Raw genomic sequence first — 25,442 nt, 5'->3', positions numbered from 1 at the left:
GTTCACTTTTTCTGTCATAATGTAATGTTTTTACGTTCTCTCATATCTATTATTTTGGTAACTCTTTACAATAAGAACACTTAACATTAAACAACAATGAAGAAAAAAAAAAAAATACAGTATATAGATTTTTAAATACTTTTTTGCTTCAAAGTTTTTTAATGTTGTGATTCATTTCGTAGCTGGTTGGCTTGGTTCAGGGCTCTTTAAAGGGGTCCTATAATGCCATTTTCACAAGATGTAAAATAAGTCTCTGATGTCCCCAGAGTGTGTATGTGAAGTTTTAGCTCAAAATACCCCACAGATAGTTTTTTAAAGCATGTTAAAATTGTCACTTTTTGAGTGTGAGTCCCTTTAAATGCAAATTAGCTGCTTCTCCCGGTACAGAGGGCAGAGCTTCAAGAGCTTGTGTGTGTTAGCATCTTTTATTACCTCACACAGACACGCACTGGAAATTTCAAAAACTTTTAGCCTTTTATGTTCAAACCGGAGTCGGACAAAGATGGAGAGACTCAAGAAAAAGTGACAACATGTAGAATGCAACAGGACATTTCTGAATGGTTAGTTGATGAATTTATGTAGCTGTTGTTAAGTTAACTATCTTTTAGTCATTGAATAGCGTATTTTGTCATAATAATCTATAAATCATGTTCTGGGGGCAGGGTCTATGTACATTTTAAAGTTAAAGTTAGCTCATTCTAGTCCCTACCAGCCATTTGTTGTAGTCCTTAAAAAGCGATTTCTGTAAAAGAAAATATCTCCCTTTGCTTTGAACTTTGAGCGTTGTAACTTTGCAGATGTTGTTCATGCTCAAACAGCAATATTACTCACATAAAAAAGTGAAATCATAATCAACCACCCCTTTAAAGAAGACTTGTTTAAAAAAATGGCTGCAAAATATATGTGCGGAATCTATGGTGCTCTGGCTAGTTGCTATAGGGCATTGCTAGAGTGTTTTGACTTTTTGGCTATCCTGTCTGGTTGTTAAAGCGTTGATGCATTGTCTTTAGGGTTTTCTAGGTGGCAGAATAGCCTGAAGGACTATGCAGATTTAATTGCATGCTCTAGTAGGAGTTAAACTCTTTTGACAAAACCCTCACAAGGTTTGAACTATAACAGCATGTTGTCCTCATCTAGACAACATAATGATAATGTGATATTGGAACTCATGAGACAATTACGACCTTCTTATTTGCCCTTTTCATTCCTCTACACAACCTCTAAATGCGTGTTCTGATGAGCAATCAGCCTTTCGCTGTTTCTGATATTTCAGTCTGACCGGGCAATTTAGTCATCACACACTTAGAATAAACGCCACCGCTCAGCTTTTCACGCTCCAAAAAGCTCTTTGAAATGATTCAAATGTTCTGAAGGATCTTGTGGTATTCTTCCATGCAGTTTTGTCGAAAAGCCGTTTTGCTACGGCCGTTAAGTTCGCTACTATTCGGATGAAATGGCCGTTTTCTTCCTCAGGCTGTTGGCTGGTTTGATGCCCAGATCTTCCACAAGCTGTGAGGCGTTGTGATACCAGTGATGTGTGACGCTGGTGTCCAGTGCTGACCGTCTCTGAAGTCATGCCGGTGTGACACTAGCTCTTTGAGCGAGATGCGTGTGTGGAAGTGTGCTGCGCTCTTTGAACGATTCCCTCGTGCTCCACGGCTGTCAATAGCTCACTGCTGGAAGCTTTGACGGCGCCATTCGTATTCATGAGTCTAATTCAATCAAAGAGCTCTCCGAATAAAAGGCGTCAGAAACGCTGTGACCGCCTTTTAGGGCAAGTTAGAAAATAAATATGGAGGCCAGAGAGGAGTTTTCATTCAAAGAAAGACTGGCAAACATGTTTATACCTGCATTATTCTGCTTATGCAGAAGATATCTCTTTGTTTTATGTTGTTTAATATTGTTTAATGCCATCTGTTCTTCAGTATGAAAATCCTGCATTGCTGTCCCTTGAGAAAAGGAAGTACATTTTAGCATACTTTTTAAAAGAGTAATGCTATACTTAAATAACATGCTTTAAAAGAATATACTTGAGTGTGAAATGAATGTAACAATTGCATTTAAAAGAAAATTTGTTATAGTTTAAATTGTTATCAATTGCAAATACTTTAGCATGTTTTTTGTCTGACTTAAAGGGATAGTTCACTTTGAAATTTAATTTTGGTATGTTTTAGCTTACCTCAAGGGCATCCAAGATGTAGGTGTCTTTGTTTCTGCAGTAGTTTCAATTTTGATATTTTTAGGTCAAACCGTTCTTGTCTGTCAGTCATATATTGCAGGTCTATGGTCACCACCTCAAAGAGCATGCACAGAGAAGTCCAAATTAAACAATTCCCCATCGTAAGTACACACTGATGGCCTAAGACACGAAACAAGCGGTTTGTGTGAGAAAACGAACAGTATTTATATATCGTTTTTACCTCTTCGAATTAGCCACCTCGTAAAATTCGTACGAATTGCCGTGAGATCGGGTTGATCTGATACAGTTTTCTCAAATGAAATGGTGAAATGAAGTGACTCAGAGCAGCTCTGGAGAAGTTCATGTGTTCATGTCCTCATATAGTGAGACACTGAGACGCACAGAACATGCAGACTTCATATTTGAATATTTTTTCATACACCACTCCGTATTGCATTTTGATTAAGTGTACAGCTCTACTTTTGATTTATTCCTCCAAGTTATGTGACATTCCCTGTTATTCAGTCAATTCCAGACTGGATTCCGCAATTCTGTCCACATTTGGAACAGCTTTGCATCAGTACTGTGCTTACAATGCCTTTAAATGCAGTCTATTCTGACAGCGCACTAGATTTTGGAATGGATTCAGTCTTCAATACACAGAAGCCCAGGACTCTTTTCAAAGTCTATTGTGTTTCCAATACAGACAAGGTAATAAATATATGAGCGCTCAAGCTCAAGGTCTTTATTGGATGAGACCATGCAGTGTATGTCTTGAGGGAGCAGCTTTGGAATGTGGAAGTTAAAAGCTAGTCAAACGTCCCCGTCACACTCACAAATAGTGCTGGACAGCAGAGCTGCGGGAGGGCCAAACCGTGGAGGGCTTTGTCACCTTCATAACGTGTGTGTGCTGCGGTGTACACGGCACCTCGGGGGCTGTCAGTCGGGGAACTTCAAGAGCTGGCCTGCTTCTGTCCACAATGCACAGTGAGCCTGTGTTACTTTAACGCTCCTGTTTTCCCAGGAGAGCGAATGTGGTTTCTCTGAGAGCGGATTTCAAGAGTCCATCCTGATGACCATGTCAGTGCCGTTTTCCTGCTGTTGTGAACTCAAGCGCTAAATCGCTGTTTGGCCCTGAGGGCTGTACAATTTCAGATACATAGATACAGTACAGTGGCTAGTTTGGATCTTCTCTTTTATATATTGTGAAACAGTATTCATAACCAGGCCCAAAAGGGGAATTTTTAGTCTATATAGTGACTACTGACTTTTTTTTTTTCTTGCATTTTCTGTTCAGGTATTAGAGGACAGTCTGCTGAATAGATGTACAGTAGACATTGTAAAGTGTGCTGTACGGAAATTAAAGTATATACTACTCTCTTATGTGGTATTCGTCTGATTGCATTTGATTATGTTCATTGCATTGGATTTTTTTTATCAAATAAATGCAGCATTTGTGAGCATAAGAGACTTCTTTCAAAACCGTAAAAAAAATCTTACCAACCCAAAACTTCATAACGGTAGTGTATTAATCATATCAAAATTAATAATGCACCTAACATGATTAACTGTGATTAATCACAGCAAAATGTGCGGCTAATTACATTTTGTAAGAGCGAATACAGGGCTATGAATTGCTGTCAATGTTCAAAGATGCATTTTGTACCCAGATGGTGTAGTTGTACTATCTGGGTCAAACCAAGCAGCCAAACTCTCACCATTTGTTTTGAACAACCCAGCTTTTCTGGACGAATCAACATTGGCTCAACGGAGGCATGAGATTTGAACGAAATCTGTCTGTACGAACAACAGAAGATGTTTTTTCAGTCTTCTTTTAAGCAAACATATACTTCATCTGCAATAAATGTCCTGTTCATAGCTGAGTTTCAGAGTCGGATGAAGTTGTTAATCTTTATTCTCACTCTCTTTTATTATTTATCTGATGTTTGAGACCCCGACAAAGCCAGTTCTGCCTTTAAAACTGCACAGAGTCTCAGAGCTGCTTACTATTGCACAGGAATGTTGTTGGAAAGAGCGAGAGACAGACAGACATAGAAAAAAGCCCTCTTTGGAGTTGGACATTAAGGTTGCTATGGTTACTCAGAATGGAAATGTAATGCTTTAAGACCCGTGTGTGTCTGTGCGCCTCTGCATGGATGGTTGTGTATGTGTGTGTATGTGTGCTGTGGTAAGAGAGAGGCTTTGTATGAAAGGGATTAAACTCTCTTTGTGGTTGCTATGCTTGGCGTCGTGACATAGGGCCTCCTCAAAAGCTGAGCTCTGAGTCTAAACAGGGCCTTCAGTATCCACACACACACACACACACGCACACACACACACACACACACACACACACACACACACACACACACACACACACACACACACACACACACACACACACACACACACACACACACACACACACAATGTTGTGTTTTCATGTTTTATGAGGACTTTCTATAGACATAATGATTTTTATACTGTAAAAACTGTATATTCTCTCCCCTTACACTAACCCTACCCCTAAACCGACACGTCACAGAACACTTTCTGCATTTTTATATTTTTAAAAAACATCACTTAGTATGATTTAATTATAAGCTATTTTCCTCATGGGTACCAAAAAATGTCCCCACAAGGATTTCGGATATTGCCATCTTTGTCTGGACATAAATTTGTGTTTTGTCCCCATAATTGTAGGGTTTACCAGACCACACACACACGCACACGCACACACACCTGCTGAGGTGATCATACTTGCACACAGAGTCAAGCAATTACAGAACAACATGAAAAAGCTGCCTTGAGCATGTGTGTGTGGGTGTGTGTGTAGCTTAGCAAATGTGTTGTCATGGTATGAGATTTTATATTACGGTATCATTTACAGTATAGTTATTTTTTGTTGAAGGTTAATAAAATAAAAGATTTAAATTAAATAGTGGGATAAATATTTTGGGATAATACTTAAACGATAATACGTAAATATGCATATACTCTATGATGTACTGTACTATATAGTATACAGTTATTTGATATACACTACTGTTCAAAAGTTTGGGGTCTCTTATGCTCACCAAGGCTGCATTTATTTAATCAAAAATACAGAAAAAACTGTATTATTGTGAAATATTATTACAATTTAATTGATTTCCCAATGAGTATATCGTGTAAAATGTAATTTATTCCTGTGATGCAAAGCTGAATTTTCAGCATCATTACTCCAGTCTTCAGTGTCACATGATCCTTCAGAAATCATTCTAATGTGTTCAAGAAACAATTATTATTATTATTATTATTATTATTATTATTATTTTATTATCAATGTTGAAAACAGTTTTTTTTCTGCTTCTTTTTTTGTATGTGTGGAAATTATTAATATGTTATTATCTAATATATATATTTTTTCTGATTGGATTATTTTTTCTTTTCATTTGGAACTTGAGAGATGCAAAAACGATCATTATTCATAGCAAATGAATGCTAAACACATGAGTTAAATACTAAAATACTAAAATAGATAGTTTAGACTAAATGAATAGATGGGATAAACCACATTCAAAGACTTTGTAAAATTAAATAATAAGTCAAAAGAGACTTATTACAGCGATTTCACTATGCATATCATTGCAGTGTTGCATTGCAGTTGTAAACAGCTCAGCTCACCTTGATAACAAGTTTGAGACACATTCAGCTTTATATTTTCACATTTCTTTGTTGACTGTTTAAACAACATAAAGCAGTCTGGCTCACAAATTAAAAACCTGACACATTTCTACCACTGCACAGTATATAAAGTCATACTGCCCACATTGTGTGAATCAACGTGTGTGTGTGTTTGTCTTCAGCTCAGCAGGTAAGCAGATGTATATATCAAATAAATACACAAGATACAGCAGTTTAGCAAGGCAACGCTGAACCTTTTATGACCTATTTTGCACATTCAGCCATAAAATTCATACGCACACACTGGTAAAGTATGCACATGAAAATCTAAACATTACTGTTCAATTTGCCCAAAGGGTCTTGAATTGTGTTTCTCCACAGACATTGTTTATTGGCAAGAAGCAAAGAAATTCCTCCTGATCTCCATAAATCATTTTTCAACTAGGCCCCCCGACCCAACGTGTTTATTTGAATCGATTTAAGGGATATTTTGTGTGTGTTTTTTTTTCTTTTTAATCAGCCCATTCTTTTATGATCCAGAGGGGCTGGCTGTGGTTGGAAACCTTTACATAGAAACATATTAAGAAGGTATTAGGCTCGATGAGTAGACAGTTAGAGAACATCCCAGCAACTCTTTCGGAACCTAATCATTCAGCTCTGACATCACACAATCTGTTTTTTTGTTTTGTTTTTTTTTGCTCTCCCGCAGGGTTATACATGAATTATGTCATAATGTGTTTCCATGGCAACTGCGGTCCAATGAGAATCAAACTTTTTCAAATGTCAAGTCAAGTCACCTTCATTTATATAGCGATTTTAACAATATGGACTGTTTCAAAGCAGCTTTACCGTGATAATAGGAAATTAAAGTAACAGAGATAGTTTTGGCTTTACAGCAGCTCTAGAATAAAGTTATTGTCCAGCTAAAGTGAGTTTTGATTGATTCATTTCTGTTGCAAAAATCATTTGATATTAACTTAGGGGCCGCTAACACGACACCGTTCTAACAGAAAACCCTTAATGCGCTCCGGCCACTCATTCACACAACAACAGTGCCTGATGGCTCCAGAAAGCAAACCATGAAATAGGTTCCAAGGTGCAAGCCTTGAAGAAAAAAAGAAAAGAAAAAAGTCTGGCCTTAGAAATGTATAAAATAAAATTATTTATCGCTTCCGCATAGCCATGTGAACCGGAACTATTTTGACAACGTTTTATCTGTACAGAGGTAAAGGGAAGGAGAAGGGGGCCTTCACAGGGGAGAGACTAGTTGACAATTCAGGACTGCGCTGTCGTCGTGTCCAGGCGTGGGTCCTTCATCAGATCTGGATACGGCCTGGATCCGGCAGACTGCGGTAAACCTTGGGATAAAAAGACTAATATTAGTGTAGACGCCATCCTTCTTATGATGTAACGGGTACATCAGGATTTATGGGGAGTGTTCCCGGTTCCGGCTTACCTAATCTATGCAGCCTAACATTGAATTATAGAAGTTTATAATGTGTTATGTGTATGCTAGATCAAAGAGATGTGTTCTTAGTCTAGATTTAAACTGCTTCCCGGACAATGTTAGGAAGACTGTTCCAGAGTTTTGATGCTAAATAGGAAAAGGATCTACTGCCAGCAGTCGATTTTGATATTCTAGGTATTATCAACTGGCCAGAATTTTGAGATCGCAATAGACGTGAAGGACTATAATGCGTTAAGAGCTCGCTCAAGTACTGCGGAGCTAAACCATTTAGTGCGTTGTAAGTAATCAGCAATATTTTAAAATTTAGCCAGTGCAGTGTTGACAGAACTGGGCTAATATGGTCATACTTCCTGGTTCTGGTAAGAACTCGAGCTGCTGCGTTTTGGACCAGCTGTAATTTGTTTATTAAGCGTGCAGAGCAAGAGCGTTACAACAATCTAGCCTTGATGTCATGAACGCATTAACTAATAAAAAAAAAAAAAGATGGCAAGCATTGATGGTAGGTTAACAGGCTAGCGAGATACTAGCGTGTTGTGCTAGCGATAACGATTTAGATAAAAGCTAGCGATGTCAGATTAATGTGATAGGCAATATTAGACTATATCTAATATATGTTGATTAGTAAGTTATATTTAACAATATAAACAAAATGAAGGATAGTAAATAGAGATTCAAAACTGAAAGCTATACGGAGCATACAGACGCAAACCAGCAGCAAGGCAGACAGGAGCAATCGATCAGCAGCCGCGTGTCAAACCTGAAACGTGACAAGTAGCGCACAGGTGGTCCGTGAGTCTCGACGCAAATGGAAACTACAAATATCAATTGAAGTTGACATTTGGATGTGAAACATTTATTTAGAGGTTATTGAAATTGTAAATATCAGTCAAAGCAAACAGCCGCTCTATGCAGTGCTGTAAAATCTCACTCTGTCAGAAAACGGACGGAAGATCAGCAGGACATTAAACGGAGGGCGCTGGAGGGAAATGAAAGCAAGTGTAGCTGATACTAATGCATTCTGATCCCTACAACAGAACACTGTGCCGCGCTTAAACAACAGTCTTAATATTGATTCCATTTATGAGATTTTAATAGAAAAAGTACTTTTTTGGAGTGTAAACAATTAAGAATGGTTTCCCTTTCAATTCATGACTTAGAATTTGAATATGAATCAGCCACATCCCACAGAATGTTGAATGAGAAGGAAGAACTTACTGAATTGCAATTAAGAGACATTACACACAATTTAATGAGTCCAATGTGATTACATCATTGATTTTGACAGCTATTTTTTAATATAGGATCAAACATGTTTTTATAAATTGAATCCAGTTCTGTCAATACAATTAGTACAGCCATCAAGACGATGGTTATAGATACATTTTGTCGTACAGCACAAATTATTATGCAGTGTGTATTGTATTGTGTGTGTGTGTGTGTGTGTGTGTGTGTGTGTACATGAGTGGCCATAAGTGATGTCTGACCTACATGGAGGAAAATTAGCTTCTTTGCACTATGTTCAAACTTTTCATTAAATATTTATTAAATAATTTTGTATGCATGTTGTGAAGTTTTGCCTGGAGTGTAAAACTTACGTGTTCCATGTTTCAATTGCATCATTTGTCATGACACAGTGAAACACACCAAATTGTGTCATTTTTGGCCAGGTGGCCATACCAAGTTTGGACTCATTATTCCCAGCCTATAATTCAATCACTATGTAGGTATAAGCTATAGTACTAGATGTTAGTACTAGTACTATAGTTCTTGTGGGTTTTATTGAAAATGGCCAGATGGAAAGAGCTGTCCACTGCAACCAAGAAGGTATTGTTGAAATGTTCATGATGCTTTTGGGAAACACAGCCCTGGATGAGATCTCCAACCTCCAATTTCATCTTGAACTATAAGAGGCTGGATTGAGAGGTTGTTTACCAGTAAAGAAACTATTTATTAGATTTATCTACTGAAAAAAAAAAAAAAAAAAAAAAAAAAAACACACACCTTGCATTTGCCAAAGAACATAAGGAAGATTGGACCCGTGTTCTGCAGCCTGACAAGTCAAAATTTAACAACCTAGCATTGGATGGTGTCGGGTAAGTTCGTAGGAGACGTATGGAGTGTTTTAATAGAAATGAAACGCAATGAAAGTTTTCATGCTCAGCATTTTGAAGCTTTCAAGTGGCCTCCTCAATCCCCCTGACCTTAAAGCCATTGAAAACCTTTGGGAAATTATAAAACTGAATTGTATAAGGTCTTCCAATGAAGCTCAACTTTGGGAAGAGCTTAAGGAGGATTGGAAAGAAGTTAAGAATGACACTTGTGAAGTTTATTGAGTCAGTGCCCTGCAGAATGGCTGCTGTAATCAAAAACAAGGGAGAACCAACAAAATATGAATAACTTATTACATTGTAGTCAATATATATGTTTTATTTCCTGTGAGCTTTTTGTTTTCCGATGCCTTTTTTTTTTTTTTTTTTGGTATAATACAATAAAACCCAAACAAGTTTAGTGTATTCTTCTTCCCAATATAAAATACTACTCATATTTTGATTGTTTACCTGACATGTCATTAAAAGTGTCAAATAATCTCCTCTGGACATCACTTTTGGCCATTACTGTATATATGTGCACAAATTATTTACATAGAAATAACTTATATAGGTGGAATTTAAAATTTAGCTTCTATCTATCTATCTATCTATCTATCTATCTATCTATCTATCTATCTATCTATCTATCTATCTATCTATCTATCTATCTATCTATCTATCTATCTATCTATCTATGGATAAATAATCTGTTGGCTATTTTCTACATGTTACTCTTGGTGAAATTAGCTGTTTTTGCCAATACAAGTTACTAATTTGCTGTTTGTGATCCACCAAAGCATCTTATTCATTGGACAATAGGACATTTTTGTGTCCTGCCTGGAAGCTACAAAAAATATTTGTATTTTTTATTGCCATTTACAAAATAGTTTAAAAACACACAACATACAGGTAGTTCTTACTCTTTAGTGCATATTTTGCCTTAATAAGTGATAAATGACTCATCTGATAAATAAATATCGCACAGTTTGACCCTAACAGATGATGAGCGTAAACGGTTTTACCTTAGCGTCACAGTAATATCTGTGGAGCACAAACCTCGATGTTTAGTCTCATTGCGTGTTCAAAAATATCAATTTTAGGGGCAGTGGGAAAATTGCTACAGCGTAATTGAATTTGATGGGGGTTTATTCCTCGGCCATCACGCTCTCACTCTAAATTTTAAGCGATCCTGTCAGGTACTGTACGTCTGCTAAATGGGTCCCTGGTGGGTTGCTGTGCCGGTTTAATTCATTGCAGTCGTCTGGCAGACTCGTACAGTCGTTCCTGCTTCTCTCACGCTCCGGTAAACCGACTGAGCTTCAGCATGTTGTAAGAGCTGATCGTGACCTCTGGCACATGGTGCTCTTAAACCAGTACAAAAGAGCCAATAGTTATGATCCGAATGAAATACTATCTTGTTACTTAATGAATTCTGCACAGTATATGCTAAATATAGTAATTTATACAAACAATAAATATTTCAGACTGTAGTTCGTTGCATTGTTGTCAGATGCCCTTGATGCCATTCATGGGAGTAGCATCACTTGGAAATAAATATAGTTATTTTTTGCGTTAACGGTCAGATCATTTAATCAGTAAAGTAGCATTTTTAAGGCATGAACAATTTTTTTTCAACGAAAAAACACTTAAATATGTCATTTTGGAGATCAAAGATGAGTTTAAGAGATACAATTATTGACTACTGGGGGACTTTAATTAAAAATGTGGCTATGATTGCTCCCGGTTCATTCGTCACAGTGAAAATAGAATGTTGATTTGAACGTTTTGCATTATGGGATGCAGTATGTTGTGTATGTGCTCTATTTTCTGTAGTGAACTCTGCAACATTCACACTGTTATTGAACTAAAATTTTAATAAAGAATAAAGAATTTAACAAAATTAAAACTGTTATTTTCTTGTTATTTACTTTAGAGCTGCTTTGAAACAATCTGTATTGTATAAAATGCTGTATAAATACATGTGACTTGACTGCACATTTACGTACATGATGTAGTAGATCATTCAGAAAAGTCATACTGTGCAGTATACATACATGCATAAATTTACACACTGTAAATTGCAAAAATGCACAAAGTAGTATGTTCGTATGCTGTTCTGAACAGAATGCTTTGAATGCTGACTGACAGGTTATTATCAGCTCTGGTGGCATGCGTGTGTGTGTGAGTCTCTTGTGGAGAATTTCACAGATTTTTCAGGCTCAACCCCTGGGAATTTGCATTCTCTGTGTCTATTGCTGCCTCTCCTTTAATTGGACTTGGTTTGACAAGCGCATATGGTAATTTATGCCGCTGTGACTTTGTGATTCAAGTCACTTAATAAGGCTTATTTCTGTGCATGTTTTGAGGAATATGTACATATGTGTGTTAGCAGTGTTGGAGAGATATTAACGTTTTGTTGTTACTCCTTTGTAATCGTCCAGCTATGGCCTTTTGTCCAGTTCAATTTTTTTCTTTCCAATCCAATCCATGGAATATGCTGGTTCTTCTTCACATTCTGAGGAGATCTGTCAGTTTACAATCAAATTTTTCAAAATGTATCTCAGTCTGAACTGAACTTTTTCCCCACCATTTGCAGCACAGCAATGCATCACTCAAAGTGTGCAGTATTTGTTTAAGTACACTCATTTTTAGGGATGCAAAAATCTGGGCCGAAACCAAAAATTCAGGAAACCCAAGCCAAATAATAAATTAATAATCACTTTAATAATCAAATGTATTTACAGTTTTTTACGATTGCTATGACAGATTTTTCAATACTTTTAACAATTTTCCAAAACTCTTAACACAGTTAGCACTACATCCGTCTGTGTAAGCTATACTATTAACACATTTCTTGTTGCTTTAACACAAAATGCATAGAGTTAACACAAATTTAAAATGCTTGAGCTTCTTTTACACACAAGCTCAAACAAGACCAAAACAATGGATTTTTACTGCCAAATTTACCAATGCTTTAACCCTGTATGTCAGAACAGATAACACCATGTTCTAAACCTAACCTTACAGGCTAAAGTCAAGGTAAACAGCTGCTTATATTGTGAACTGAAACACAAATATATCCCCTGTATTTTATTATATTCTTACTGAGAAACAGCTGATTGAATTATGCAAATAGAAGATGACTCTTTTTAAAATAAAATGTTTAATTCTTCTGGTGCTTTTTCTGTTCGTATATTTTGTATTTTCACATTATTCCATTGCTAGTGAGAAACAGCTGATTGAAGTTATGCAAATATGGGACAATGTGGCATTCCGCCATTCCCGTCTAGTCACAGCCTGGTTTGATGCCCATCAGAGGATGATGTCCATTTTCCTTGCCCCTTACTTCCCTTTCCTCAACCCCATTGAGGAGTTTTCTCAGCCTGGAGATGAAGAAAGGTTTTTGACCATAGTCCACAGGACCAAATGTCCCTCCTGTATGCAAAAGATGCTGCATACCAAGACATCACAGCTGAACACTACCAGGATAAGGCAAGCCAAAAGATTCTTCCCAAGATGCCTTGCCAGGGAAGATATCAGCTGTGATGTGGATGAGAACATCTGGACAAATGCAGAAGACCGGGCAGATTAGAAGATGGCCTTTTCTGTTTGTATATTTTGTATTTTCACATACAGTAATACTGTAAATGGCAGCTATATTGCATATTTTTGTTATCTTGCAGAAATGTCCTGTTGCAAATATAGCCGTTACTGCAGCAATTCTGTCTGTCTTCTTTTTTCATAAACCATACATTCTATAAAGCTACTCTAAGAAGGGTCATTTATTTTGTTGTATTGAATTTCTGCTGCAAAAAAAACAACAACAACAACAACAAAATGCATGCATTTACATTACAAACAAAACAAAAATGTAGAGAGACTTAAAAAAAAAAAAAAAAAAAACTGCAGTGCAAAACACAATCTATGATCAATACAATATACTGTCTATTGTATAAGGGCAGACCTGACACATATAAAATAATGCAGTTTCTGTAATTTCAGCTGATGATAGTGTTTTTTTTGTCATTGTGTTATGATTGACTAAATGTTCCTGTTGGAAGAGAACATGTGTTAGTGTTTTGAATACTTATTTGATTTTGAAACATGTTTGCAGTGTTTTGTTAGACATAGTGTATTGTGTTAGTGTATTATTGTATTTTGAAAATTAGTTTTGGAGTTTAATTTACAATGTGTGATTTTGAGCATGATATTAACCGTTTTGCCAATTGTGTGTTTTAGGTGTGTTGGTGCGTTAAGAGTTTAGGAAACTTGTTAAATGTATTGAAAAAACTGTCATAGCGATTGTAAAAAACTGTAATAATAAGCGCTCTAATAGCTAAAACTGAGGTATTGTATATAAACAAACAATTAAATTGCACTTTTATTTTTATTTTTATTGCACAAGGCAGTTTTATATGAACTTTTAAAAAAAATTATTGTTTCTGTTCCAGTTTGTTGGTGAAATATAAACGTTTATATATGACAACTGTAATAACTTGTTTCCATGACAGATTTATTCCATGACAGTTCATCTCAAATCTGACAAGGCATCTATAATAACCAACTCTATCTCATGAAATGCGTCTCTATAGCACACATTGTATTTATCGTGCAGTTTATAAGCAAAAGCGAGTTTTTACGTGCATATGATACGCACTGTAAACTCCTTGGGTAAGATTAGTGGTGCGGGGTACATGCGTATTACACGGCATAAAGTGCATTCTTATTTTAACATCTTATTTTAAATTGGTTAGAAATTCCCTATCGTGGGCTTGTTGCTACCCAGACTTTCCCCTCTATAATATAACTATAACTATTCCATCTAAAAACAGTAAAATCAGGGAAATTCTGCATTGATCTTTTTTCATAAGTACTTTAATAAATCATATTTCCATTTAATTTGGTATGTATGTGGAATGCTATTTTTGTTCAGTATTTTTGCGCATACTTTTATTATGTATATGATTTAACACAAAATTGATCTCCCCAATACTGCCATCATCACACATTTTATATCAAATTTGAATAATAATAATAAAAAAGAAATTGACAGATTACATATCATGGAAATGTGGCGTGAGAGGTGAGCACATCTCTGCCAGGACAGCATAAGGTCAGTATGGCTTGATGATTTGTCATTATCAGTATTCGAGATTTTTTGATTCAGAAACAATCAAATTAAAATTAGAATTTGTGCGGGGTGTGTGAACAAGAGCTTTGGGAAGCTGTGTAAGTGTGTTTCTCTAAATGCTGAGGTTTAGTAAAGATGGCAGACATTTTTATCCATTGAAGGCAGCCACACCTGCGTTTGATAGAGAGTCTTATTTAAATGTAAAACATTTCTTCCTCGTGCATTACCATTCCATTCACTCTCCGCTCTTCTAAACAAAGAGGAACACCTCTTTATTTTCAAATCAAATCTCCCTGAGCTTGCTCTTCCCGCACAGAGCACCATGTTTGTTTAATGAGAATGTGTGTTTGAATTGCAAACCCTCTCTTTTTGCAGTCACAAATTATAATCTGCTTATAATTTGTGCTTATGTATATGTATAAAAAATGCATAAATTACAGCATTGCAAATGTAATGGGACTCGCCTTTAACCTTTGTTAAAAATTAAACCTTTGTGCACATTATTTCAATGAAAATCAACATTATAGTCATGAAATACTGAAATGATGTTGGTAGTGATGTTTTAACTGAAGGAAAGTTATTAGAAATCAAATATAATTAGAATTTTGGGAATATTTAAGTTAAAAAAAATCTATTTAGGTTTTTTTTTTTTTTTTTTGCCCTGCCTACAGTCCTGAAATAAAGCAGGTCACAAGCTTCATTTAACTAGAACTAAAACCACAAAAGACAAGTGCACTAAAATAGTACTGAAGTACTACACGAAGTACTGAAAAAAGTCAAACTAAATAAACTAAAACTAAAACAATATCGATGTCTTAAAAAAAGTAAAAGAAGAAAATGACAAACACCCTAACAAAATTACTAAAATTTTAACTAAAATTAAAATGAAAACAGAAAATATAAAAATAAAATCTAATTCAAAATATTACCAAAGACTATAATGGTATATAAATGATACTAAAATTGTTTATATTTGTGCCTGCAGAAAAAATAAAACCAATGCAATTTCTTGGAAGTAACAACTATATACAAAGAAAAACACATTAATATTTTTATTCAATCAATTCAGAAAATGTTATTGAATTTGGTGAACTGTAAACGTGTACCAGCCCTGCAACTGTACTTTGTAGAAAAAAATGTCGCAAATGCCTAGAATATTTTAGCATTTCTAATCTCTAAAAAGTGAAGCGAACGACGTTCAGCGTTATTGTTGAGGGTTCAGCTCGTTCTATATTTGTCCATCTGTGTGTGTGTCTCACAGACAGCACCAATAAATGCGCATGTTTATCATCCAGACCCTCAGGACTGGACCAGCGCCACATTGAGAATGAATTAAAGGACCCCTAAAGCCCACAAGGTTCATTTTGCCAAGCTCCCAGAGAGAAAACACACACACACACGCACACACACACACACACACACACACACACACACACACACACACACACACACACACACACACACACACACACACACACACACATTGCCTCACAACACAGCATCATTTCAACACTGTGTGTCTCAACATATAGAGAAGCTGGTGAATTTCTGTCTTGTCCAATGCAGAACCCAAATTAGCGCTCTCTGAATGTTTGGGCTTGTCGGAATGATATCTGGAAAAAATATGTGGCACAAATTGCTGTAATGTTGTGCAAATAGTTGGTGTGGTGTTTTTGAGCATTACTATCATTTTTAGAGAAATGGTCTTATAATATGTTTTCATTTTCTGCAACACTGTGCCTATTTATTTGTGTGTGTGTGTGTGTGTGTGTGTGTAGGTGTGTGTTTGCACAACAGAAGCTTGCTTTATTATTTTTGGAGCATATCGCAGCACGAGTTTAGTCTACCGCGGCCAGAGATGCATTACACACAAAAGTGAACATATATGCATATGCAGACACACAAGATCTCGCTGATGTGTGTGTGTGTGTGTGTGTGTGTGTGTGTCTTTGGCTGAGGTTTGGAGGTGTTTGGCAGTCAGACGGTTGGAAGGCAGGAGATGGTGATCAGTCACTCAGCAGGGAAATATGATGAATGGAAATAGATAAAGACAACAAACACAGTGTTTTAGGGTGTATTGTGTAGGATTAATATATAAACTTCATGTTGTAGGGTCATTGTCTTGGGATAGGGTTTATTATGTAGGTTTTATGCTTATTTTAGGTTCCGTGTTGTGGTTATAGTTTTGGATTGAAGGTGTTGCTGGCATTATTGTGTAAGCATACCCTTGTTAAAAAGAAGCACACTTAATTGTAGTCAATGTGCACTTATAGTGTACTTCAAATCTTATGAAAAAAAAGTATACTTTAAAAACTGTACTTGTAGATAATATTACTAATGAAATAAAAGACCACTTAAGTGCACTTACAGAGATTATACTTTCATGATTATGCTTCTTAACGCAATTTTACAATTATTGTTTTCATAATCTTTTGTCATGATTTTAAGAAGCACACTAATTTTGATGTGTTGACTAACATACTTAGGCACATGCCAATAGTTTTCAACAGTTATTTTAACTTAGTGTGTTGTTCGACATAAAGTTAAAGTATATTTTAAATGCGCTAAATTACAACTGTATTACAAATGTGCAAATACAAATGTATTTAAATATGCAAGTTTTAATAGAAATGCATTAAAGTATAGCCTATTTCAGTTTGCCATACAGTAAATGCTTGTCAGTTCATTTGGCATCACACATTAACCATATTTCAAAGACAAGTAATGAAATTACACATAAACGTGCTAAAGTTCTACTTATGTGGGTCAAAAAAGCTATTTACACTAATATATTTTCATTTAATTGCAATAAACATGCAAATAAGTGTCGGAAAACGTTACATTAATTTCACACTTAAGTATGTTCTTATAAAAAGTAATCTTTTTAAAAAGTATGCTAAAGCATACTTCTTTTTCACAAGGGTAAAGTTTAGGGTTAGGCATTAATATAGATTTAGGAGTGCTAGTTGATTTGTACAAGTTCAGAAAAAAATAATATTGCAATCACATTTAGGTGAAAAATGTTTGTTATTTTTATTCTCTTAGGGGTTAAGACATGGGGTTATTGTGTTTATTTAGTGGTTAGGCTTCTAGGTTTAGCAATGGTTCAACAGTAGGGTGTTATTTGGATCACAAGCCAACACAAACATCAATATCCTCACTTTTTCTTTTCTCTCGGTCTCATGAGAGTGTTGGGAACTGTAAGTATAGTGGTTTTGTAGCAAAAGGCCAGCACACACACACACACACGCACACACACGCACCCACAAACACACTCGTATATTTGTCTTGTAATGTGTCTGTTCCGTCTGTCCTCTTTCCCAAATTGAAAAATTACAAGCAATGGATTTCCACTCCGACATGAATAAACTGCTCTTTAGGTCAACAATCCTGGCAGCTGACATATCAACACTCATATTTTTCCTAAACATTATCAAGTGTGCTGTTATAGCCAGCAGCTATGAGCGAGCCGGCAGATGGAAACGCTAACTGGCCCTTATTTAAATGTCAGCCTGTGACGGACCTGTGATGGCAGCACTAGCAGCTATTTGACTTGAACGTTTGCTTTTTGAATGTCGATTGAGCGGATTGTTTTTGTGTGCCTGCGGAGAAAAAAAAACAACAACAACACAATTTCATGGAAGCTATACTATATCCAAAGAAAAACGCATTCATAGTTTTATTTACTCAATTCAGAAAATTAAATTGAATTTGGATCAAATGTACCAGCCCTGCAACTGTACTTTATAAAGAGTATGTTAAGGGAATTATAAAGGGATTTTTTTGTTTTGTTTGTCATTTTTTTGCTTTTGAGAATATTTCACATGTATCCCCAAATAATAATAATAAATAAATAAATACATACAAACATAAATCTTTTTTTGCTGCTTGTAATTTTTTTTTTTCCAGTGTGCTAAAAATTTAGATTTTTTCAGTTTTAGTTTTAGTAATTGTATTAGTACAACTTAACATTATTTATTTAGTTTAGTTGCCAATGCAATAGTGTTGTCACAATACTGGAATTTCCAACTTCGATACGGTACCTTGAAAAATATCGATATTCAATACCACAGAGAAATCTTCACATATATACCGCCATATCTCAAAATGTTTCTATAATTTGGGTAATTTTGTTGTAATAGCTTACACACAGAACAAGGGAGGATTTAGTCAAAAACTAGTCAGTAATAAAATAACAACTAAACAAATTGCAAATAAATACAATAAAATAAAGAGACAAATGAAATGTCTTTAAGTTTTTTTCAGGTGGATCTAACAGTATATTCAGGTAAGAAATACTTCAGAAAGGAAAGTAATCAAATATAAAATAACACTGGATAGTTTTCATTGCAAAAATTAATTAATGCTTAAAATTAAAGTTACAAAAGTTATTCAGTTAAGAGCAGCAAGTGATTTTCTCTTTGTCATTTGTTCTTTGATTAACATTAATGACAGACAGCAACGGGTTTATTAGGCTGCTGTCACTTTAAGAGCTTATGCAGGGATCCAATATACTGGTACAGAACATGTGTTTTCTCTCAACTATTTGCAACTTGCAACGCCAAGGTCATGGGTTCGATTCCCAGGGAAAGCAAGAACTGATAAGAATGTAAATGTGTACCTTGAAATGCAATGTAAGTCGCTTTGGATAAAAGCGTGAGCCAAATCGCTCCAAAACTGACTGTATTTACCTGAATACTCAGCAAGACGGGCATTTTGACTTAACTTTGTATGTATTTGACCGTTTAAGCACAATAAGCCACAAAAAAGAAGTCAATTTGGTACTCGTGAGCTGTTTGAGAGACAGCTTTATATGCGTGTTACTTATATAGAGCAGGCAGCCTAAAGAGCACGCACTTTGGGTGTGAGTTCAAAACAGTGTGAGTCAGTGTGTGTCAGTTCACTGTCAGAGAGAAGGGAGAGCGAGAACGTGCAACTGGTATCTGTACATTGATACTACAGAAATGAAGTATTGGAACCGTTTCAGATATTTCAGTATCGATACATAGCGAAATATTTGACAACACTACAATGCAACATTTCTAATTTTCGTTTACATTTACGTTTTTCATCTTGTTCTGAACGATGGATAAAAGCATCCGCTAAATGAATAAATTTATTTCAGCTTTATTTGATTTAATGAAAATTTTTAACAGTTTTAGTATAGTTTTGGTTTTATTTTAACAACATCACTGCATCCTTGAATTAACAACACACATATATTATCATTCGTAGAATTTGATTTAAACCTTATTGTTGCCATTCCTAACATAGTCACCAGCCAAGTGGCATTTAACTCAATTTTATTGAATCACCAAAGACAATTTTACCCTGAGTTGGCGGTGTTCATTTTGGACCCTGTGTCCAGGTGTTCTTAAAGGTAAATTGGATATCCATTTATAGATTTGTCTTAGTGATTCAGTCGATAGGTGAAGACATTAGTGGACAGAGCTAAAGTGGAACATTACTATTCCCTTTCCAAATCTATACTGGTTTATCGATTGGTGTGTTTTGAAAACCAGTCCGCCATACCGACTGTGTGTTTTCAGGAGTGGAAAGCAGTTAGTTGGAAGGTATAGAGTTTGATATGCTTTATGGTGGTTTGATAATTAGGATGTTTGCCGACACATGGCTAGATGTAGAACCGTTTTCGGCTTTAATCGATACTGAAGCGTCTTTGCATTGATTTGTGTCATTCTGATTTCCTAACGGTGCTCGTTTTTGTCTCGGAGGTGTTTGCATTTGGGCTTCACGTGGCTGTGTGTTCTCCAGAGCATCGGTTTGGAAAATATCCCATCAGCGGCGGAGAAATGCAGTTGTCCGTGCGCAATCAGAGGTCTGGAATCCAGGATTTGCAGTGTAATCCTCATTGTGCTGCATAATTTACTCTAATCTAAAACAAATCCTCTCGATCCCGTGCTGAAACCTGATTAAATTCTGAGCTCGACCTCACCTGACCCGGCCCGGCCACATAAACAGGTAGTGTTTGTTTGTGTCGGACAGAGCGGACGCATGTTGTGTTGGCAAATTCTCTGAGGGTGGATGAATTCTGAGCGGATTTGCTTCGATCCTCTTAAACTCTGATGAATATTTATCCATGTTGAATTAAAAAATTTACATTTTTTGGCACAATCCTTCCTCGTAACGTGCTCCAACTGGCATCATGAAAATACCCACCATAACTCACTATATTTTGACTGTTTTTTAAAACAACGATTTTACAACGAAAACATTTTTTTTTTTTTTTTAGTTCTCATTTTAATTTAAGTTTAAGTTTTAGTAATTTTGTTATGCGTTTTAGTAACTTTTATTAGTTTAGTTACTATTTAGCCCTAATTTATTTTTCATTTCAGTTTCAGTCTGAATGTATGTATTCAGTCTTCAAATGTATTTATTTTGGTTAGTTGCCAAAGCAACATTTCTGATTTTTCAGCTTTATTTCACTTAACAAAAATAATTTTAAATTAAAATGTTTTTTATTTTTTATTTTAAATGTTCTAATAAATGCTATTCTTTTGTACATTCTATGCATCAAAGAATCCTGGCCATTTTTTTTAATTATTATTACAGTTTCCACATACATATGAAGCAGCACAACTCTTTTCAACATTGATAATATTAAGAAATGCTTCTTGAGCAGCAAGTCAGCATATTAGAATCAAACAAACACAGCCTTGATGAGCATAAGAGACTTATTTAAAAAACATGTAAAATCTTAATTATTACTAATAAAATGATTACATAAAACTAATAAAAATGTGATATCATTTTTACATTTACTATTGTTACACATTTTCATTCTAACAATGCAGAAGGTATCCCTGTTAAGTTATAATCAGCTTTAAAAGGTGTGTTGGGATTCCTCATTTAGATAGCTAAGTAAAGGTGTATTTGCATAATGAAATGGCAGTAAATACGTTCAGTCTGATTTTGCACATGGGTGCTTTTGTCCTCTAAATATTAGTCACAGTTTCACATACACACTGATCCACATACTCTGGTGCACTTTGCACAGAACTACACACTCAAGTTCTTTGCCACACACACACACCCCGCCACTCAAAAACCATTTGTTCCCCCTCATTAGCCACATGCTAACTGTTCAATGAATCAGCCACGAGTGTCTCAGGTGTTGGACTTTCATCTCACGCTGATCTGCTGACATTATTCTGACATTGAGCCTCATGGAAGATTTCATCTTTAAATGATCGCCATGATTCTTGCAAAACTCGATTTGAATCTTTAACGTGGCACATTTTCGCGGAAAACTGAATAATCAGCAGAAAATAATGTATAGGGTGGATCGTAACTAATAATCTATGATATGGTTAAATTTAACCGTACAAATGTGTCATCCAGTACAGATTTTGCTGCACTCTTTTGCGGAAATATATACGTAGCTATGACATAGTTATTTACACAACATAAACAAAGAAACATGCTAAGATGACTATGTCCCAAACTAAAAAAAAAAAGTCATAATTTACTCACCCTTGTGGAAAAAGAAGTACACTTTAGCAGACTTTTAAAAAGATTATGGAAATAATATGCTTTAAAAGAATATATTTCAAGGACTAGTTCACCCAAAAGTGAAAATTCTGTCATTAATTACTCGCCCTCATGTCGTTCCAAACCCGTAAGACATTCATTCATCTTTGGAACACAAATGAAGGTCTTTTTTTAATGATTTCAAGCCCCAGAAAGGTAGTAAAGCCATCATTTTTGTAATCCATGTCACCAGTGGTCTAACCTGAATTTTATGAAGCGACACAAGTCAAAAAACTTTATTTACAAAATATTAATTTGCAACGCACGTTCACACAACACACATGCCGTGGTGCTTTCATGAAGGTGCATGTGTGTGAAAGAAAATTAAAGACATAAAAGCTTCTAAAAAGACTGACATTTGACATCATGATGCTACAATTCTGTGTTGTGCGTTATAAAGTTATTACAGTATATTTTGCTGAAAAATTATGAATAGTGTGCACTAATGAACCACACTTAAAGCAGAGACATTTATTAAATAATGTCAGTTTGATGAAGTCTTAATTGTATGAATAAAATATAAAAAAAGTAAATGAAAATTCTTGTCATCATTTACTCAAATTAGATATTTTGAATGATGTTGGTAGCCAAACATTTGTTGGGCCCCATTGACTTAGTAGTATTTTTTTCTGTATACTATTGAAGTCAGTGGGGCCCATCAACTCTTTGGTTACCGACGTTCTTCACTCTATCTTCTTTTGTGTTCAGCAGAAGAAAGAAATTCATACAGGTTTGGAACAACTTGAGGGTAAGTAAATGATGACCGAATTTTCATGTTAGGGTGAACTGTCCCTTTAAGTGCCATATTGAAGATTTAGCTAGATTTTGAAAGAAAATGCATGTGTTGCTTCTTGCAAAAATGCTCGTTAAAGTTTTTAGCATACTTCTGGATGTTTGATGGATACTGTGAAAGGTTCTGGACAGTGACTGGCCCAAGTCAAAAGAGTCCATCCTCAAGTCTATATTCTGGTTTTGTGGTTCAATCCCTCCGAAATCAGATTTTTGTTTTTCTTCTCAAACAGTGCAGGATGAGTTACAGCACGTGCCCAAGTGCATTACTAAAGGTTATAAATGTCATCAAGTGTCAGCAATAGTCATGATCCCACTAATGATCATTGTTTCTTCTGTTTGTGTGTTTTCAGGTGTAATAACCGGACGCAGTGCGCTGTCGTGGCTGGACCAGATGCGTTTCCGGATCCCTGCCCTGGAACATACAAATACCTGGAAGTCCAGTATGAGTGCGTCCCATACAGTATGTATCAGAAAAACATTAACGTCCTTGCATCTCTTTTCTTTTCTTTTTTTTTTTTTTCAGAGATCACGTCACCCTAAATATTACAAAATCTTTTTCTTGCAGCTCAGTGGGAAACGTCAACGTAATAACTGATTTATTCCCTTCTTTTTCCCACAGTTAAAAGTCTCTCCTTCATTTGAACTCATCCATTCCTATCTGGTGTGTGTGTGTGTGTGTGTGTGTGTGTGTGTGAAAGTTTGTGTGATGACTTTGGTTACTGTGAGCTCTGTGATAAACTATGTAAGCGCTGCACTTTGTCAAAATGAGTAAGTTGCCAGATAGCTAATGATAGCGTTTGGCCATGATAGATTCGCTCTTCTGTATCTTAAGTTATGAGACCGATGTGTCGCATCCATCTACCTGCAGGAATACCTGTGCACAAGCTGTGGTATTTACTCTGTTAGCTTTTCCTTACGCCTGTGTTCGTCTTTTCTGATAAATGAAAGCCGCACTAGCTTCACTGTTCAGTGAATTGAGTTTAATTGTTGCAGATAAAGCTACTGAGGAAACAAGGAAGTTTTATGCTAGCTATTTGCATAAATGCGGGGCTTTACACAACCATTCACAAGTTTGGATTCAATAAGATGTTTTTTATTTTATTTTATTAATTAATACTTTTAGTCAGCAAGGGTGCATTCAATTGATCAAAAGTGACAGTAAAGACATTAAAATGTTGCAAAAGTTTTCTAGTCCAAATAAATGCTGTTTTTTTTTTTTCTCTTCATCAAATAATCCTGAAAAAATGTACCACGGTTTCCACAAAAATATGAAGCAGCACAACTCTTTTCAACTTCTGAAACACTTCTTGAGCAGCAAATCATCACATTAGAATGATTTCTGAAGGATCATGTGACACTGAAGACTGGAGTAATGATGCTTAAAATTCTGCTTTGCATCACAGGAATAAATTACATTTTAAAATATATTCAAATAGAAAATTGTTATTGTAAATTGTAATATTATTTCACTGTTTTTACTGTATTTGTATCAAACAAATGCAGCCTTGGTGAGCATAAGAGACTTCTTTAAAAAACATTAAATAATCGTACTGACCCCAAACTTTTGAATGGTAGTGTATGTTCTGAAATAAATAAATAAATAAATAAATAAATAAATAAATAAATAAATAATTACATCAAAAATATTTGGGGTGAAATATTAGTCATGTAAAAAATGTAGATTTTTAAAAAATCAGTCCAACAAAACTGTTTCTGTTCAACACAAAAGTAGAACCTTGAAGAATCTTCATTTAACTCTTTAAAAAAAAAAGAAAAAAAGAAGAGAAAACATAATAGCATTACTCTATATGACTCATGCACTATATATGCGCTATATTTCAAGTCCTTATATAAAACAACCATGACTTCAGAAAGCATGGAATTTAACAACTTTTATAGTGGGTTTGTACTTTTTTTGAGTTTGATGGATGCTGTTCTTAACTTTTGTTACATGGAAATTAGACAAATTTTGGATTTTTGAATTTAAAACATTTAAAATGTCATGCCAGTAATTCAAAATGGCAGAATGTTCACTTTTGGGGGAATGATTCCTTGAATATGAATATCAAATTGTCATTTGTCAATTAACACAACACAAACGGAACAACTCGTCTGATGGCTTGAATCCTCAAAGTCTCACATGTGTAATATAATCTGAGTTATCCAGAGGATGTTTGAGATAGCGTTTATTTGTCACTGTCAGAGCTCATTCATGTGTGTTTATGCCAGAGACATGTCGCCTGTTTATAATAATATTATTAGTGACAAATGCACCTCAGCGCATATTAAATCTGTCATTCTGCTGCCGCATGAAAGGAGAGTGAAGAAGGCTTGAAAGGCTTGATGAAGAGAGGATCAGATAGTGGAGGAAGGCTAGATGAATGAACTCAGTAATGAAGAGGTAGAAAAGGGCGGAGCTTGTAATTGCAGAGCAAGGCGGAAAACTCTCATATTTCATTAAAAATATATTTATATGTGACTCTAGACCACAAAACCAGTCACATGGGCCATTTTAATTGAGATGTATCATCTGAAAGCTGAATAAATAAGCTTTCCATTGATGTGTGG

At 35.5% G+C, this 25,442-nt stretch overlaps 1 protein-coding gene across 13 annotated transcripts in view; it reads left to right on the top strand.

Annotated features, from left to right (window-relative positions):
* Positions 1–25,442, top strand: part of LOC311078545 (adhesion G protein-coupled receptor L3) — a 311,310-nt gene that overhangs the window by 144,845 nt on the left and 141,023 nt on the right. For all 13 annotated transcript variants that reach the window (XM_084107416.1, XM_084107415.1, XM_084107412.1 and 10 more), the window contains one exon: positions 23,225–23,334. In XM_084107416.1, the coding sequence (XP_083963542.1) occupies positions 23,225–23,334 (110 nt within the window). The remainder of the gene's footprint in view (positions 1–23,224; positions 23,335–25,442) is intronic.

Source organism: Abramis brama (assembly GCF_963993115.1).
Source record: "Abramis brama genome assembly, chromosome: 3".
NCBI classification, from domain to species: domain Eukaryota; kingdom Metazoa; phylum Chordata; class Actinopteri; order Cypriniformes; family Leuciscidae; genus Abramis; species Abramis brama.
This window is presented reverse-complemented; position numbering and strand designations above follow the sequence as displayed.